We start from the raw sequence: 17,148 nt of genomic DNA, 5'->3' as shown, positions 1-17,148 counted from the left end.
AAAGCTTGTGTATTTCAACTTGGTTTTCCATTTGATGCTTAATTACTTTGTGAATATTTTTGACCTCATCCCTAAGCTACAGGTGTTAAAAATTTGCTTTTGTTAACATTTAGATGTATTTGTATGTGTACTTGATGTGGAGGCAACATGATAATTTGTGGGAGTTGGTTTTCTCTTCCTATCTGTACGTTGTAGGGATTGAACTCAAGTTGTCTGGCTTGGTGGCAAGTGCCCTTAACCTGCCAAGTCATCTTCAACCTTAAAGTTTTGTTTTTTGAAAGTACAATTATATTTTACATATCTTGCTTTTTAAGCTTGTTTCTTTCAATTGTAGCTGGTATCTCCTCCCTTCATCTAGTTTCCTTTTTGGAGTATAAACTTTGCTTATGGTTACTGATTTTTCTCTTTCAGTTGATTGATATCACAGGCAAAAACCAGGATGAATGTGTGATTGCTTTACATGACTGCAATGGAGATGTCAACAGAGCCATCAATGTTCTCCTGGAAGGAAATCCAGACACGGTAGAGTGCTAATAGTGTTTTAATAATTCTAAAAACAGTCTTTTTTTTTTTTGGTTTTTCGAGACAGGGTTTCTCTGTGTAGCTTTGCGCCTTTCCTGGGACTCACTTGGTAGTCCAGGCTGGCCTCAAACTCACAGAGATCTGCCTGCCTCTGCCTCCCGAGTGCTGGGATTAAAGGCGTGCGCCACCACTGCCCAGCCTAAAAACAGTCTTAAAGCAACATTCTAAATAGAATAAGAAACATCCATGGAGATTCTGGCAGATGACAAATACTATCCTTTTATATACATATCCTCTTCATTAGAATCATAAGTGAAAGCAAGTGAAGTCAGTCTCTTCTGATTGGTCTGGAACAAAATGTTCATTCCACATGACTGATTTCAAGGCTTAGAAGGCTTGTGTTGCTTTGAATTAGAGGTATTTAGTAATCATGGAAGATTTCTGTTCATTTTAGTTGCTGATAAGTAGTCACAAATTGCTAGATTCTAAATAGAGGACTTTCCTCTAATATTTATTAGCTTTATATTAACATACTCTTTCATTACTTGAACTTAGTTTTGTTCTGCTAGTAAAAAACAAGCTGTATAGTCTGTTAACATTCCTGGATCTGATAGAGAATATCTTGGAGGATTGCTTGCCTTGGAATTTAGACAAATTGCTCTCATTTCTCCTTCCCACCTAATGAGAATTCTTTTGTATTTGTCTTATTTTTAACAACAGCACTGCTTTCCTACATTTTTGATATTGCTATAGCACTTACTGGAGGACTTCAGTTTTATGTGAGGACAACATTTTGAAACATTTTCATAATACTGGTCTTACATTGAGGAGTTTTGGTTGGGATAGAGTTCATCCTTTAATATAAAGATGGTCATTTGTTTTTCTGAGACAGGGTTTCTCTATGTAGCTCCAGCTGTCCTAGAACTCAATCTGTAGACCAAGCTGGCCCTGAATTCAGAGACCTGGCTGCCTCTGCTTCCAGAATACTGGACTAAAGGCATGTGCCACTGCCACCCGACCCAACTAAAGATAATTAAAAATATCAACTGTCAGTAAACCACTAGAAGATTTATCAGTTTCCTAGGATAGTAGCAAATAGTGGGAAATGGGTTTATTTTTATTTTTAATTTTTACTTATTATTTCGCGATTTCATGCGTGTATAATAAATATACTAGGATCATATTTTCCCCATTAGCTTTTTTTTGTCCCCATCTGCCTCCTCCCAAACTCCTTTTCAACGTGTGTCACTCCTACTTTATTACCTATATGTGTACCTTTCATTAGGTTTGCATGCATGAAAATGGGTTGGGAGTTGATTACCTTAGCAGGGGTAATTTTTCAGTGACTACACCACTGAGTAATATGATTCCTCCTCCTCCAGCAACCATTAACTGCCTGTATCTCCTTAGGCAGAGGTGGGGCCTTGTGAGCCCTTGCCCATCCATGATGGAATGTTGATGGACCCAATCTTGTGTCAAGTCACCCCTGCTGATAGCAGTTCATGGTGTACTTGCCATGTTATAGCCAGCAGATGCTTCTCACAGCACTCCTTTCTGTCCTCTGGCTCTCATGTTCTTTTAGCCATGTTCTGTCATGCTCCCTCAGCCTTGGAAGGGATGCTGTAGATAATCTACTTAGAGCTTAGTAGTCAGCTGTTACTTATTCTCAACACTTTAACTAATTAATGAGTCTGTCAACTTGTTGCTCACAACAAAAAGAAAAAGAAAAAAAAAGAGAGAGAAAAAGAAGTTATATGTTTAGAGCTGTGTGGTGCATGCTTTAATCCCAGTACTCAGGAGACAGAGGCAGACAGATAGCTATAGCTTCTAGGCCAGCTTGTTCTTCATAGTTCTAAGACCTCCAACTATATCAAAAAGGGAAAACAAGCTATAGAATATAGGCTTAGGCCACATTTAAATCAGCTACAATAGTAAAACCAATGGGGAGTCAATACTGGTGGCATTGAATTTTTTTTTAGTGGATGTGGTCATTAAAAAAAAAAACTAATAGTGTCTAAAGATGATCATAGTAATAATTCTTTTTCCTTACAGAACTCATCTGGTACCAGCAGTTAATATACACACAGATTCCCCCCACCCCTACCTCACTCCTCCCTGTACAGACAGGGTTTCTCTTGTAAAGCCCTGGTTGTCCTGAAACTCAGAGATCTGCCTTCGTCTGCATCCTGAATGCTGGGATTAAAGGTGTGGGCCACTACTGCCCAGCTCAAAATTTCTGAAACTGTGGATCCTGAGAAAATAATTGTACCAACTTTCACCTGTAGTGTACTAATTGTAGTCCAGTTGATCAGTCATGAATGCTCTACCTTTCTTTAGCATTCCTGGGAGATGGTTGGAAAGAAGAAAGGAGTCTCAGGACAGAAAGATGGTGGACAAACTGAATCTAATGAAGAAGGAAAAGAAAATCGAGACCGAGACAGAGACTATAGTCGGCGACGTGGTGGGCCACCAAGACGGGGGAGAGGTGCCAGCCGTGGACGAGAGTGTATGCATGGGGCTTTATCAAAACCAGCTGTGGGTCAGTAATGTCTAGGCTCCAGGGATGTGTCAGGCCCCTGCTAGACAGGACCTTGGAACTGTTTATCACCTCTTTGCTTTTTTTTTTTTTTTTGCACCTATCTCTTAAGGTCTTGACATCTTTTGCATGTTAGCTTTCCTACCACAGTCACTAATACAGCATTAAACAACCATGTAATCATTTGTAGAGTGACTTGACTCAACTTGGTTGTCTCTCCTTGAGTAACTTTCCTGTTCCATCCTACCAGGTCATGTTCTTTTAGTTTTGTCTCCTTAATACTGTATTCAATATAATTTATATATTAATATAATATATGTGTCTTCATTGACCTTGTTCTGGTTGTGTATGTTTTATATTTCAGTTCGGGGCCAGGAAAATGGATTGGATAGCACCAAGAGTGGAGGGCCTTCTGGAAGAGGCACAGACAGAGGCAGAAGAGGCCGTGGCCGAGGCAGAGGTGACAGTTTGGTGGGGAAGGTGATAAATACCTTAGTAGGGTTAACAGGCAAATCTATACTAGAGGATCTATTTGTGCTGGGTAGAATGGGAAAGAAAGTAGATGACAACTCTAGTCTTTATTGCTAATGTGGTACACTTGATGGAAGATCAGCAGTGTGTGAGCCCGTGTGTGTGTGTGTGTGTGTGTGTGTGTGTGTGTGTGTGTGTGTGTGTGTGTCTGTGTGCTGGTTCATGTGGGGGGGAGAGCTAAAGTCAACCTCAGGTGGCAGTGTTCCCCACTGGTTACTTTCTGGTTTTTCATTTTTAAACTTACATCTTGATTAAAAGATGTAAAGATTTATTAAACCTTTTTTTAAATTTTTTTCCCCTAATCAAGATTATATTTGTATGGTGATAGACAATGAGTTCATGGATTCTAAGTTTCTTTGTTTTCCCTCCACTTCTCCCTCCTACCCATTTCCTTGACTCTTCCAAGTTTTGGAGAGATGACAGAAGTCTTTTTGTTTTTCTGTTTTTTTATTTTGCTTGTACATGCTGGGCAAGAACTCTGCCATTTAGTATATCCCCATAAGCCAGTAGAGGGCATCAGATCTAGATTTAGAATTACTGCTGTTGTGAACCACTCTGTAGTTTCTGGGAATCCAGATCTTCTATAAGAGCAGAAAGCACTCCTAAACACTGAACCATTTCCATTTAATGTTAAAAGTAAATTGTTTCTGTCTTTATTTTATTTACTTATTCATTTTGTTTTTTTGAGGCAGGGATTCTGTGTGTGTAGTCTTAGCTGTCTTGGAACTCACTTTGTAGACAAAGTTTGCCTCCATCTCACAGAGATCTGCCTGACTCCCCTGTCCCCCCCAGTGCTGTAATTAAAGGCATGTGATACCATTGCCTGACCAAAGTACCGTTGTAATAAACATCTTCATCCATAAATTTTATAAATGATTATTTACTTATGATAGTGTTGAAAATGATTTAAGACCTGTTTTTCTTGTGGTGCCAGTAGCTGGGGTATGCTAGGTGAATGTTTGTCACTGCATTAACTCCCAGCTCAAGGTCTATCCCCCCCCTTTACCTCCCAAGTTAAGAAATATCGAGCCGCTTAATTATATATTTTGTGTGCATATATGTGTGACACATAGGTGAATGGCAGAGGAACTCTCCACCATTGGGTCCTGAGGATTAAACTCAAGTTATTAGATTTGAGCAACAGATATTTTTACCTCATTGAGCCATCTCACTAGCCCTGCTTTTAAGATTTGTATTTTCTAGTAAGTTTACTTTTTATTTGTTTTTTTTGTTTTGAGACTAGGTCTCACTCTGTAGCCCTTGGCTATGTAGACCAGGCTGGCCTGAAACACACAGATTAACCTGCTTCTGCTTCCAGAGTGTTAAGATCAAAGATGTTTGCCACCATGCCTTGATATATTCAGGCTTTTAATGCACTTTACCAAGTAATTTCTGTAATAGCTTAAACAAACTTACCAATTATTCCACCCCAATTATTGCAACAAAGTTGACTTTGTTGGTAATAATGAAACAAATTATTATGAACCATGAATTATTAGATTCTTAATACATTTCAGAAATACCACATTAAAGAAATAAGGAGACATACTACTAGTATCAGTAAGACAACCATCAGAAATGTTTCCAATAAAGAGTCAAAAAAAAAAAATGGGTTGGAGAGATGGTTCAGTCATTGAAGAATGCTTACTGTTTTTGCAGAGGACTTGGCTTCTGTTCCCAGTATCAACATAGTGCCTCACAACCATCTGTAACTCCAATTCCAGGAGATCTTATGCTTGCTTTGACTTCCTCAAGTTCTTCCTGCACACGTGTGGCAGGGGCACACCTTTAATCTGAGCACTTGGGAGGCAGAGACAGGCGGATCTCTGAGTTAGAGCTTAGTCTGATGTACATAGCAAGTTCAGGCCAGCCAAGGCTACATAGGGAGGCTCTGTTTCTGAAGACCAGTCAAATAAATAAAAATAAGCATTTATTTGAGCAGTTAAAAACTTCACCAGGATGGTAGCATAGCTTAATGGCAAGGCTGGCCTAACATGCACAAGTCCCTGGGTTTGATAACATGCACTGAGGGGTGGGGAAAAGTTTGCAGTATTTCTCCAAAACAAAAAGTTATAAGAGGAAAAAGTATCAAATGTTCAAAAATTTTATTTGACTAAATTCACATTCATAGATAAGCATGGCAGTCTCCTTATTTTATCAGATTTTGGCCAAAAAACAAAACAAAAAACAAAAAACCCAATCCCATCCATATACTTTGTACAGAACAATGAGAATGCCGAGGACAAGAGTAGTCTGTACTGAGGCCTTTCTCTCTGGCCAGATCAGATGGTTCAAAAGTGCTTCTCTAAGGTCTTCAGTGCTGTTGTCATCCGCCTCTGGCCATTTTTTCTGAATAACATCAATTATGTTATCTATTAACGAGACAATGCAGGAGAAATTTTGAGCAAAAAATAAAACACGGAACAAAAATGTTGGGTTTAAGGTTAGTTTCAAAACTTGTAAAGATTACGTACTTTTTTTTTTTTTTTTTTTTTTTTTGGTTTTTCGAGACAGGGTTTCTCTGTGTAGATTTGCGCCTTTCCTGGAACTCACTTTGTAGACCAGGCTGGCCTCAAACTCACAGAGTTCCGCCTGGCTCTGCCTCCTGAGTGCTGGGATTAAAGGCGTGCGCTACCACCGCCCGGCTAGATTACGTACTTTTGTCACATATTTCTTTGCTCTGAGTTTTGGCTCTAGTAGTCTTTGGTGGAATGGTCTTTTAATTGGTCTTTTCCTCCCTTTTTTGTTTTTCTTCACTTACTTTTACTTGATATTAGACAGTTCTACTTTGTATTTTAGGTGAATTTCTACTTTGAGTTTGCAAACTTACTTGGGAAATTGTTCTCTACTTACATTTAGCAACATCAGGCATATATTTATTCTCAGTATTTCATTGATAATGGACAGAGTCCACAACTGAGGACTTGAAGTCTAACTTGGCACTGTCCTTATCTCCCCTGTACATTTAGCCCCATTGGTTTCAGAATTGTTAGTAGCAATTTAATAAACTCAGGCAAAAGAACATCTCCTTTAAGCCAAAGTGGCACATGGAATTTTCCTTGCTGGACCAGTCCAAGGATCCATCTGGCACCCTTTTTTTTGAGACAGGGTCTCATTGTCTTGGGGTTACTTGTGGGCTGTTTGACTGGTCATTGAGTCCCAGGGATCCAACAGTTGAGGTTCTTAACCTTGGATGTCAAGTACTTTGCTTGAGCTATCTCCCTAGCCCAAGACTCAACAGTTTAAGCAGCAAATAAATAGCTGTTGATGATAATTGTCCTGTATTAGATTAACTGGTATGTTCCGTAGGACTGAATGAAAGTAAATTTGGTAGTAACCACTTGCCCTTCATAAGTGTCTGGGCTGGCAAGTTGTTCAATATCAACTTCTAAAATATGTCTATTTTTCTGTAGGTAGCTCTGGTAGGCGAGGGGGAAGGTTTTCTGCTCAAGGAATGGGGTAAGTTTCATTGATTTTTAATTTTTCACCCTGAGAATCAACAGAGACATCCTTAACTAAAATGAGATCAGAATCATTTATAGACTTGCTTTTTAAAGTGAGCTCTGCTTTCTTCCTAACCTAAGCTGGGTTTAAGCTCACAGTTCTTTTGCCTCAGCCTCCCGAATGGTGGATATAGATGCACAATGATACCTGGCTGATTTGTAGATGAATAAAAAGTATGTAGATTTGTGCTCATTTCTCAGATACAGGCATTTACCATCTGGATCATTTGTGAATAGCTTATGCTGTGCCATTTTGCATTGGCTGATAAGAAAAACAAGCATGTGAGATTATAGAATGGGGAGTGACTCATCTCTGTTAGGAAGGAAATAGTCAATATTCTGATTGTTTTATTTGAGTTAACATTTGCTGAATCTGCTAATGAAGTTGGAAATTCAAAAGCTTTCTTTTTTTTCCCCCAGAACCTTTAACCCAGCTGATTATGCAGAGCCAGCCAATACTGATGATAACTATGGCAATAGTAGTGGCAACACATGGAACAACACTGGCCACTTTGAACCAGATGACGGAACGAGTGAGTGACTTTCCTGTCTTTGGGATTCTGAGAATTTCTTTTTTTGGGATTCTGAGAATTTCTTTTTTTGGCATGGTGCTGTTAATTGAAAATCAGGGTCTGTGTATATATAATAGGTAAATTTTCTACTATTGTGATGTATTCAGTCCTAGAAATAACTTTGCTTGAAGCATTTCTGTTATCTTATTTTAAGGTTATATTTAGCTTTAAAAATTGGAAGAGCAGCCAGGCAGTGGTGGCACACACCTTTAATCCAAGCACTCTGGAGGCAGGGGTAGGTGGATCTCTGTGAGTTCCAGGATAATCAGGGCTGCACAGAGAACTGTCTGGAAAAAACCAAAATACAAAAAACAAAAACAACCTGGAAGAGTAATTTTTAAGACCTGAGATAGAGAAGATGATATAGGGATGAAGATTTAAATTAATCTTTATGTTTTTGGTTAGGTATGCCTTTGTGAGCATATTTTGTAAAAGAGTTCACTTGATCACTATTTTATGAAGTAGCCAGTATGTTGTGCTTCCTCCACTTTGTTACTGTTTTGTTTTTAACATACTTGCAAGCTGGCTTGGAACTCATAGTCTTTTTGGCTTAGCTTCCCAAGTGCTGGAGTGATAGATATGTGTCATTCCACCTAACCTGAAATCAATCCTCCTTTTCAGGAAATTCTGTACATTTTGTTGTTGATGAGACTAGGTCTCATGTGCCTTAAACTAACTATGTAACTGAGGATGACTTTGAATGAACTCCTGGTCTTCTTGCCTTCACCTGTCCAGGAATTATATATGTAGGTGCATACACTGCACCTGGCTTTAAAATAATCTTTATCATCACCATTTTAATGGTAAAGCTTAAGATTCAAAAAGAGATTATGAATTTACTTGTATTTGAATTCAGAACTATTTGATATAAACTTTATGCTCTTTGCATTATCCCATATGGCTCCTTTTAGCTCTAGGTGTACTTCTTTTAGTGTTCTATGTTAGGATAGAGTAACTTATACTCAAAAGATGAAACTATCCTCTTAAACAGATTAAGGTACTGATTGTCAAGATCAGCAGGGCCCAGAGTCAGAGTCAACACTATTGCTTTGTTGCCCCTGCCTCCTGAGTGCTGGGATTGAAAGCATAACACAGTGTCTTTTTTTTTTTTTTTTTAATTTTCATTTTTTTGATGTATTTGATCAAGAAGAGACTTGCTGCACTTCTAGTTTATCATTAAGTAGTCTTACTAGTGTGTGTCATTTGGTAGAGTGTTCATAGGATTTGAAAAAAAGCCAACATTTTCTTGGCTGACTTTTGTACCTGAACCGAGGTATCCCGTAAATGTTTAAGGATATGTTTAGGCTTATGGGATACACCAAGTTATGTTCAATGGTAAACTATAATTTGCTGTTTTAATGAGAGCAGCCCCAGAATCTTAAGAGTGTCTTGGTCCTGAGGATTGAACCAAGGCAGTGTGCATGCTAAGCAAGAGCTTAAAGTGCCTTCTTTTTTGTGATGTCATCTATCTAACTTCCTGTCTGAGCTGGCACATTAGAGCTTGTGGGTTTTCCTCTTTATGAAGAGATCTGGCCCTGTGATGGTGGTGCACGCCATTAGACCCAGCACTTGGGACCAGAGGGAGGTGGATCTCTGTGAGTTTGAGGCCAACCTCATCTACAAAGGGAGTTCCAGGACAGGCAGGGCTACACAGAGAACCCTGTCTCAAAAAGAAAAAAAAAAAAAGAGGTCTGGGTTTAACAGAGGATTGAGATTTTAGGCTTGTTGACATGTTACCATTCAGATTTTACCGCGTGTGTGTGTGTGTGTGTGTGTGTGTGTGTGTGTGTGTGTGTGTGTGTGTGTCTCTCTCTCTCTCTCTCTCTCTCTCTCTCTCTCTCTCTCTCTCTCTCTCGGGGTCAGGGGGAGGTCTGTCTGTCTGTGTGTCTGTCTGTGTCTCGTGGTCAGGGGGAGGTGATTCCCAGTCTTTATCCAGGGGTAGGGAGAAGTGATTCCCAATCTTTATTCATAGCTGTCTTAAAATAACAATCTGGTTAGAAATCAAGGACTGTTGTAATGATTAGATTTTGGAAGTCTGGAGTCACAAATCAATTATGCGTGGCTAGAATGAAGTGATAGATAATGCCACTGTCATCTTGGTGTGAAAGGCTTGGTGGTAGCTTTGTAAGCTCCTGTGGTCAACTTCATGATGCGACATACCTTTATGCATGATTTCTTTTATGTTTTCATAGAGCAAACTTCAAATTCCTTTTTTTTAATTTAAGAAATAATTCAAACCTACCCTTAAAATATCCACAGGTACAATGGGGTTTGTGTATTGGGGGCAGATGTTCTCATTCACAAGCAAAATTTCACTGGTTGTTTTTTCTTTTCTTTTCTTTTTTGTTTCAGGACTTGATTTCATTGGGGTTGAGGGGTCAAATTATCCCCGAAAATTTGAGACTGCACCTGGTATGATACATCCAGGCGCCTAATTGCCCCGGATATTTTTAAGATTTTTATGAACTGAAATATCTGTGGATATGTCATTTTTCTGTCTTTCTATTTTTTTTTCCTGCCTTTGCCTTTCATTTTCTGTGCCCACTTTTCCCTCTCCAAAATATATTCATTTAGTGAATGATTGGCATTTACGTTGTCCAAGCTTTGTGCTATGGGTATGCAAGCCCTAATCTTTGTAGAACATTTCCATCTTACTGTTCCTTGCTTCCTTCTCCATGACCATCCTTCCAGTACAGGAAGCATCAAGCACAAGTATTCATATGCTTTCCTATCACAATTCAAGTCACCAGAGTGCAGAAAGAAAATTCTTGCACAAAGAGACCAGATTAGGTAACTTTTTGGTCAGTTCTAACAACAAGATTATATTAAGTGTCAACTCATTTGGGGTTCCATTTAGCCAGGATGACACAGATATCAATGAGGAGAAAGAAAAGAACCATAAGAGTGATAAGAGTATATGATTTGTGACTTGTATTTCCTTGTAGAAGACAGTTTCCATTATTAAATGTTTTCAAATTTTTAGTTTTGTTTTTTTTTTTTTTTGTAGATACTAGAATATTTCTTTTTGCCTTTTTTTTCCCCTTAATGAGGTAGGATTTTACTGTGTAGACCAGATTGGTCTCAAATTTTTTTTGTGTGTATGTGTATACACAAGTTCATGTTTTTGGGCATGTGTATATGCATGCATATGAAGCATGGAGGTCAGTGTTGCCGTCTTGTTCTCTGACTGCACCTGAAGATCCCCAGTTCAGATAGACTAGACTGTCCAACAAGCTCTAGTGAGTCTCCTCTTCCTGCCTTCTGGTGCTGGCGTTAGTCTCATGTCGTCGTGCTTGGTTTTGTTTTTGTGCTGCTAAGCAACCATGCTCCCATTGAGCCAAATGCCAACCCTGTGCCCAATTTCTTATTATTTTTGTTTGTTTGGTTTTTTTGTTTGTTTGTTTTTTGAGATAGGGTTTCTTTGTGTAGCTTTGAGCCTTTCCTGGTTCTCACTCTGTAGACCAGGCTGGCCTCGAACTCACAGAGATCTGCCTGCCTCTGCTTCCTGAGTGCTGGGATAAAAGGCATGCGCCACCACTGCCCGGCCCTGTACCCAGTTTCTATGTGAATGCTGGGAATTGAACTCAGGTTATTATGCTTCCGTTGAAAGACTATTTTCTGAGCCATCTTTCCTTGCCCCACACCCTCAAGTTTTGGGTGTTCTTGCCTCACAGTGAAAGTACTAGGAGGAGACAGGCTCAACCATTTGTTAATTCTTTCATTTTTAGTTTTAAATTTTTATTTTATTGAGACAAGGTCTCACTACGCAACCTGGGCTGGCCTGGAATTTGCTATGTAGAATAGGCTGCCCTGGAACTTAAAAAGATTCTCAGCCTCCTGAGTTCTGGGATTAAAGGAATTTGCTACCATGCCCAGCAACCACTTGTTAATTCTTGTAGATGCTTTTTTTAGATACGCTTCAAGATTTACTTCATGTATTCTGAGTTCTAGAATTAAAAAAAAAAAAAAAGGACCAGTTCTAGTTTCTGGTATAGATAAATTCTTACACTGGTCTTATGATAAATTCTTTCTGAGATTATATGTATGTATGAGACAAAAATTGTGAGGATTGTATTAGAACCGATAAAACTCTTGCTGGCCAAGCATGCTAAGTGGAGTTTGGATCCCTAGCACCTACTTAAAAGTCAGGTAGATGTAGAGGCCTGCATATAACTCAGAACTTGGGAGGAACAGATGGTATCCCCAGTGCAAATTGGCAGCCCGACTAAACAAGATCAGCTTCAGGTTAAGCCAGAAACCTTGCCTCAGTAAAGCAAAGTGATAGAGGAAGATATCTGAAATCAACTTCTAGCTTCCACATTGATCTGAAAACCTACCAGAACAAACATTGTGTTTACACATGTGAACATGCATCACACACACACACACACTAGCAAAGGTGCCAGTTAAAATACATAGAAGTGGTTTGATTGTGCATAGAAATTTTCTGTGTAAACTGTTACAACTTAAAAGAAGAGTGCAATGAGCTTAAAAGAAAATGTGCAATGAGCTTGGCAGGTCAAATTCAATCTTCTCTATAAGTAAGATTAGGAAAATAGCTGTTGTACATATTTTATTTTTAATTTTGTCTTGTATCTCCAAAAGGAGCAAGTCTACGCAGAGTTCCCTATACTTACCTTATTTAAACCAGTGAGACTTAAGAACTCGACTTGTGCTGATTATGCTGTTTTTGTTCATTTCTAGTAGCAAATAGGTCTTTTTTGTCTGTCTTCTGTTCAGCTTGCAAACCTACTCATTCTTCTTTCACTATACATATGCCAACTTTTTATAGTTCTCTACCTAGGTTCATTTCTTTTCAGAATACCTTGATCTTTTTGTTGTTGTTTTTATACAAAATAAGTAGATGTAGCTTGCATGTTCTGCTTTGAATTAGTTGTAACCATCTCATTAAATAACTGCTAAGACAAATCCGAAGTCCTTAAAGATACTGCATGGCATTTGAATCTTGGTGGGAAGGAATGGGTTTTAGATGTATGTATGTATGTATGTTTATATTATGTCCTTTTATCTGTTTCTTCCATTCCTATTATAGCTCTGTAACCCAACTGAAAGTGGCCATGAGATCATAATCATATTAAAGCCTTTTTACTTTGGTGTTTCTAAATAGTCTTTCCCTAACTCTAAAGTCAACAAATTCTTTCTGATTGCTAAATTCTAATCATACTATTGCTTGTCAAAATGTTAATGTAGGAGTGTTATCTGAACATGTTTTATAATGACACTTAAATTTATTTTGCCTTTTTTTTTTTTTCTTTTTTTAAATTCCTAGGTGCATGGAGAACTGCAACAGAAGAGTGGGGAACTGAAGATTGGAATGAAGATGTAGGTATTCCTGGTCTATTTCTTATCTAATGTATTCTATCTCTAAGTTATGTTTAGGGATAGAAAATGGATATATTTCTACCTTTCAAAATGCACTAAGATTCTGACCTAAAACTTTTACATCCAAAATAGTGTTCTGAGCCAGAACATTTCTCATATGTTATATGAAGGAGACTGGGCATGGACAGGACTCTGGAACCACACTATGGAAAGGGCAAGTTCAGGTGTGTAAGTCCAATACCTGATTCTCAGATTGACCCAGGAAGATAGAGTGGTTGGGTAGGGGTATCCACAATGGAATTAGGACTGGGAACAAGCTAAGAGGTAGAATGCTTGCCTAATATGTGTAAGATCTTGCATTCAAATCTAATCACTGCAAAAACATTTTTAGTTAGACAGATAGTAGGTAGTACATTGAGTAACAGCTGCTAATGGCATAGAAGTCTACTTGGAGCTTGTGCATTATTTGGTATTAAGTCCTATAATGAATTGGTAGTGGATAGAGAGAAAGTTATGGTACCTAAGCTTCAAGCATATAATCCAGTTGGCTAGGAAGCTTTTATTTACCTGATGCCTAATTTTGCAATTGAAATGACTATCCAGTTGGCTATCTGCCATCTTGACTCACCTTGGAAAACTCATAGATGAGTGGTTTGTTTGTAAAGAATTTTCCTCAATATTGCCTAAGTAAAAAAATTTTACTTTTCCTGGTCACAGTCAAACTTTGCTGTGAATTGTGGTTTTCAATGATAATGGATACACGTATTTTAATATTTTAAATCTGCTTTCCTCTATATAGGTAGGTAAAGTAGTTTTGTCAAATTGTTTTGATTTTCAGTGTTAGGTTTCTAACATTCCAGTGCTAACAGCATCAAAGGGTAATGATTTTCTTTTTTTTTTATTTTTCGAGACAAGGTTTCTCTGTAGCCATAGCTGTCCTGGAACTCGCTCTGTAAACCAGGCTGGCTTGATTTCACAGAGATCTGCCTGCCTCTGTAGCTGAGCTAAACTGCTTTTTAAATATGAACATGTTCTACTTTCTGAAATTTGGTTTATGTTAGTAAGAATTATATTTGGGAAACTGGGTTTTCTCTTTACTAGAGAAGAGATTTTAAATAAAGAATTAAAAGAAACCTAAGTCAACTCTTATTTAGGAAGAGGAATTATCTCCTGTAATTGATGACCTCATAAGATGCCTTAGAAGTGTAATATAGTCAATATTAATGCAAAAGTTGAATGTAGTTAAAATTCCTGAAAAGACATTACTTGACCAGCATTTGGACCTGAACTTTTTTTTTTTTTTTTTGATTTTTCAAGACAGGGTTTCTCTGTGTAGCTTTGCGCCTTTCCTGGAACTTGCTTTGGAGTTCCAGGCTGGCCTCGAACTCACAGAGATCCGCCTGCCTCTGCCTCCGGAGTGCTGGGATTAAAGGTGTGCGCCACCACCGCCCGGCCCTGAACTTCTTAGCCAGGAATTAAAGTTATTTCTTTCTTCATCTTGGTCATGCTCTTCCTTTCATTGAAAGAGAAAAAATGGTGGGAGATAAATGTACTTTGGTAGAGGTAGGACTTGGAATTTGTAATGAGAAAATATTTCCTTAATATATATGACTAGCACAGAGATAGTCCTCCTGTGAGTTGTGTGTGTATATGATATGACTCTACTATGTTTTATTGCATTCCTTCGTTCTATTATTTGCTTGGATAAAACTGTCAAGCAAACTTGTTATCAACCCATTCAGAATTCATCAGGGTAGATAGTTTCTTTCATAGCCCTTTTTCTTGGTATTGAATTTAGCTTACCTGTGGCAAATATCTGTCTTTGACCTCTCTAACACCAGAAGTAACTGATTCCTCTCTTTCCAGCTTTCTGAAACCAAGATCTTTACTGCCTCTAATGTGTCTTCAGTGCCTCTGCCTGCGGAGAATGTGACAATCACTGCTGGTCAGAGGCAAGTGTGTAATAAAATTAAGTACCTTTTCAAAACACATAGGTTCCTTTTGATTGAGGGATTTAAAACAGTTTTTAGTGTAAATAGAAGTTAATATTCAGTAGCATCAAATTTTGTTCATCCCTAAAATAGTTAATTTTATTTTTATGTGTGTATGCCACCTGTGTGGGTGCTTACAGATGCCAAAAGTGGGTATCAGTTCTACCCTATAGCTGGAGCTCTAAGTGGTTTTGAGCTGCAAGATATGGGTGCAGTGAAGTGAACTTGAGTCCTCTGTAAGAGCATCAGCTGCTCTTACTTAACCCCTGAGCCATCTTTATAGCCCCTAACCTAAAGTAGTTTTTTAATTACATAGTTCAGTCTTGTAACCAGCATTGGCTATGTAACTTGTTTTGAGGGAAATAAGAGCTAAGTAAATTTTTTTTTTTTAATGTGCTTTTGAATTTTGCAGCTCTGTTTATAATAATGATCTTTATCTACTCAGGTTATTAAGAACAATCCAACCCTCTGTATTCGTGGGTTCTGCACCCATGTAGTCAACCAACCATAGTTTGAAAACACTGAGATGGCTGGGCATGGTGGTGCACGCCTTTAATCCTAGTACTTGGGAGGCAGAGGTAGGCAGAGGTAGGTCTGAGTTTGAAACCAGCCTGGTCCACAGAGCAAGTTCTAGGACAGTTAGGACTACATAGAGAAACCCTGTCTCCAAAACAGCAACAACAACAAAAAAGTATAACAGGGATGGAGAGAGAGATGGCTCATTGGTAACAAGCACTTGAGGGCCTGCGTTCAGTTCCCAGCACCCACATGGCAGTTCACAATCACCTGTAACTCTAGTTCCAGGGGATCTGAAGCCCTCTTCTGGCTTCTGTGGGCACCAGGTCTACATATGGTGCATAGACATACTTGCAGACAAAATGTCAATACACGTAAGTGAAATCAATTAATTAAAAAAGAAGTACAAGAGGAATAGAATGTTAGGAATGTCATCTGAATTGGGATTCTATTTAGTCTTAACAATAAAAACCCAGAGTTAGATATCGAGGGTGGGAGCTGAAAGATCAGAGAAGCAGAGCAACAGCCACTGAAACTTTTTACCTATGTGAATCCTCAGACCAAATGGGGGTCGAGGTCCCGTCTCCACCTCCCTAGTGCTTATTTGTCAGAAAAAAAACAAAATATCACATGACAGTCATCACCAGAAAACTGTATTTTTTTCTGTAACCAAATGTATGTGTACATGTTATTATTTCTAACAATTGTCCAAGTCCATGTTCAGTGCTCAGCAGGTTTAGTTTGTATCTAGCCAGAGTTGATAGAGACCAAAAAGCTGAGATTATCTCCCTTGAAGACTACCTCTGAGTCTCAGTAGTCTACTTGCCAATTACAAACTGAGAGGGTCCCATGGTCTTCCTCAGGTTTGATAATTCACTGTAATGAGTCAACTCAGTAAAATATTTTACTTATTACTGGGTTATTATAATCTCAGAAATAGCCAAATGCAGAAATACTACACAGGGCAGTGAAAGAGAGAATGAGTGTGTACACTTACTTGTGTGTATGTCTGTGTCTGTGTGTCTAGTGGCGCAAACAAGCATTTCATATTCAGGCTTCTAGAAACTCTCAATCTATTTTTGAGAGTTTTTTTTTTTTTGTGTGTGTGTGTGTGTTTTTTTCAAGACAGGGTTTCTCTGTGTAGCTTTGGTACCTGTCCTGGATCTCGATCTGTAGCCCAGGCTGACCTTGAACTCACAGAGATCCACCTGTCTCTGCCTCCTGAGTGCTACACTATTGACTGGTGAAATTTTTTTGTTTTGACAAGGTGCTTGGGGTGTATTTGAACCTGTGAATGCTACATTTATACTGAATCATTGAGCTACTCATCAACCCCATATTTTGATTATATCACAAGTAAAATTTTAAGTTTGTAGAAAAACTTCTAAAACCTCCTCTGTTCAAAATACATTTGAGGATGCCAGTATTTTGATATATAGCCTTTTGTTCTTCTATTGAGACAGGGTTTTACTATTTGGGCCAAGCTGTGCTTGAATTTGAAGTAACCAATCCTCTTGCATTAGCCTTCTGAGTACTATGAATTACAAGTTACACCACCATGCCCAGCTAGGTATATGGTCTTATGTCAGAATTTAGTTTTATGTATTAAAATCATAGCTAAATATTTTTAAATT

General features: G+C 38.4%; 1 protein-coding gene across 37 annotated transcripts in view; it reads left to right on the top strand.

The window, feature by feature from the left end:
- Ubap2l (ubiquitin associated protein 2 like) overlaps window positions 1-17,148 on the top strand; it is a 52,400-nt gene that overhangs the window by 7,435 nt on the left and 27,817 nt on the right. For 17 of the 37 annotated variants that reach the window (XM_037206829.1, XM_037206825.1, XM_037206828.1 and 14 more), the window contains exons 4-10: window positions 412-522; window positions 2,860-3,028; window positions 3,423-3,518; window positions 7,003-7,048; window positions 7,513-7,625; window positions 12,955-13,007; window positions 14,874-14,959. In XM_037206829.1, coding sequence (XP_037062724.1) covers window positions 412-522; window positions 2,860-3,028; window positions 3,423-3,518; window positions 7,003-7,048; window positions 7,513-7,625; window positions 12,955-13,007; window positions 14,874-14,959 — 674 coding nt within the window. Of the gene's footprint in view, window positions 1-411; window positions 523-2,859; window positions 3,062-3,422; window positions 3,519-7,002; window positions 7,049-7,512; window positions 7,626-10,016; window positions 10,077-12,954; window positions 13,008-14,873; window positions 14,960-17,148 lie in introns of all 37 variants that reach the window. The other 20 variants (XM_037206817.1, XM_037206810.1, XM_037206806.1 and 17 more) reach the window with 3 other exon arrangements.

This window comes from Peromyscus leucopus, chromosome 6 (assembly GCF_004664715.2).
Source record: "Peromyscus leucopus breed LL Stock chromosome 6, UCI_PerLeu_2.1, whole genome shotgun sequence".
Taxonomy (NCBI): domain Eukaryota; kingdom Metazoa; phylum Chordata; class Mammalia; order Rodentia; family Cricetidae; genus Peromyscus; species Peromyscus leucopus.
Note: the sequence above shows the minus strand (reverse complement) of the source record. Positions and strands in the feature narration are given on the sequence as shown.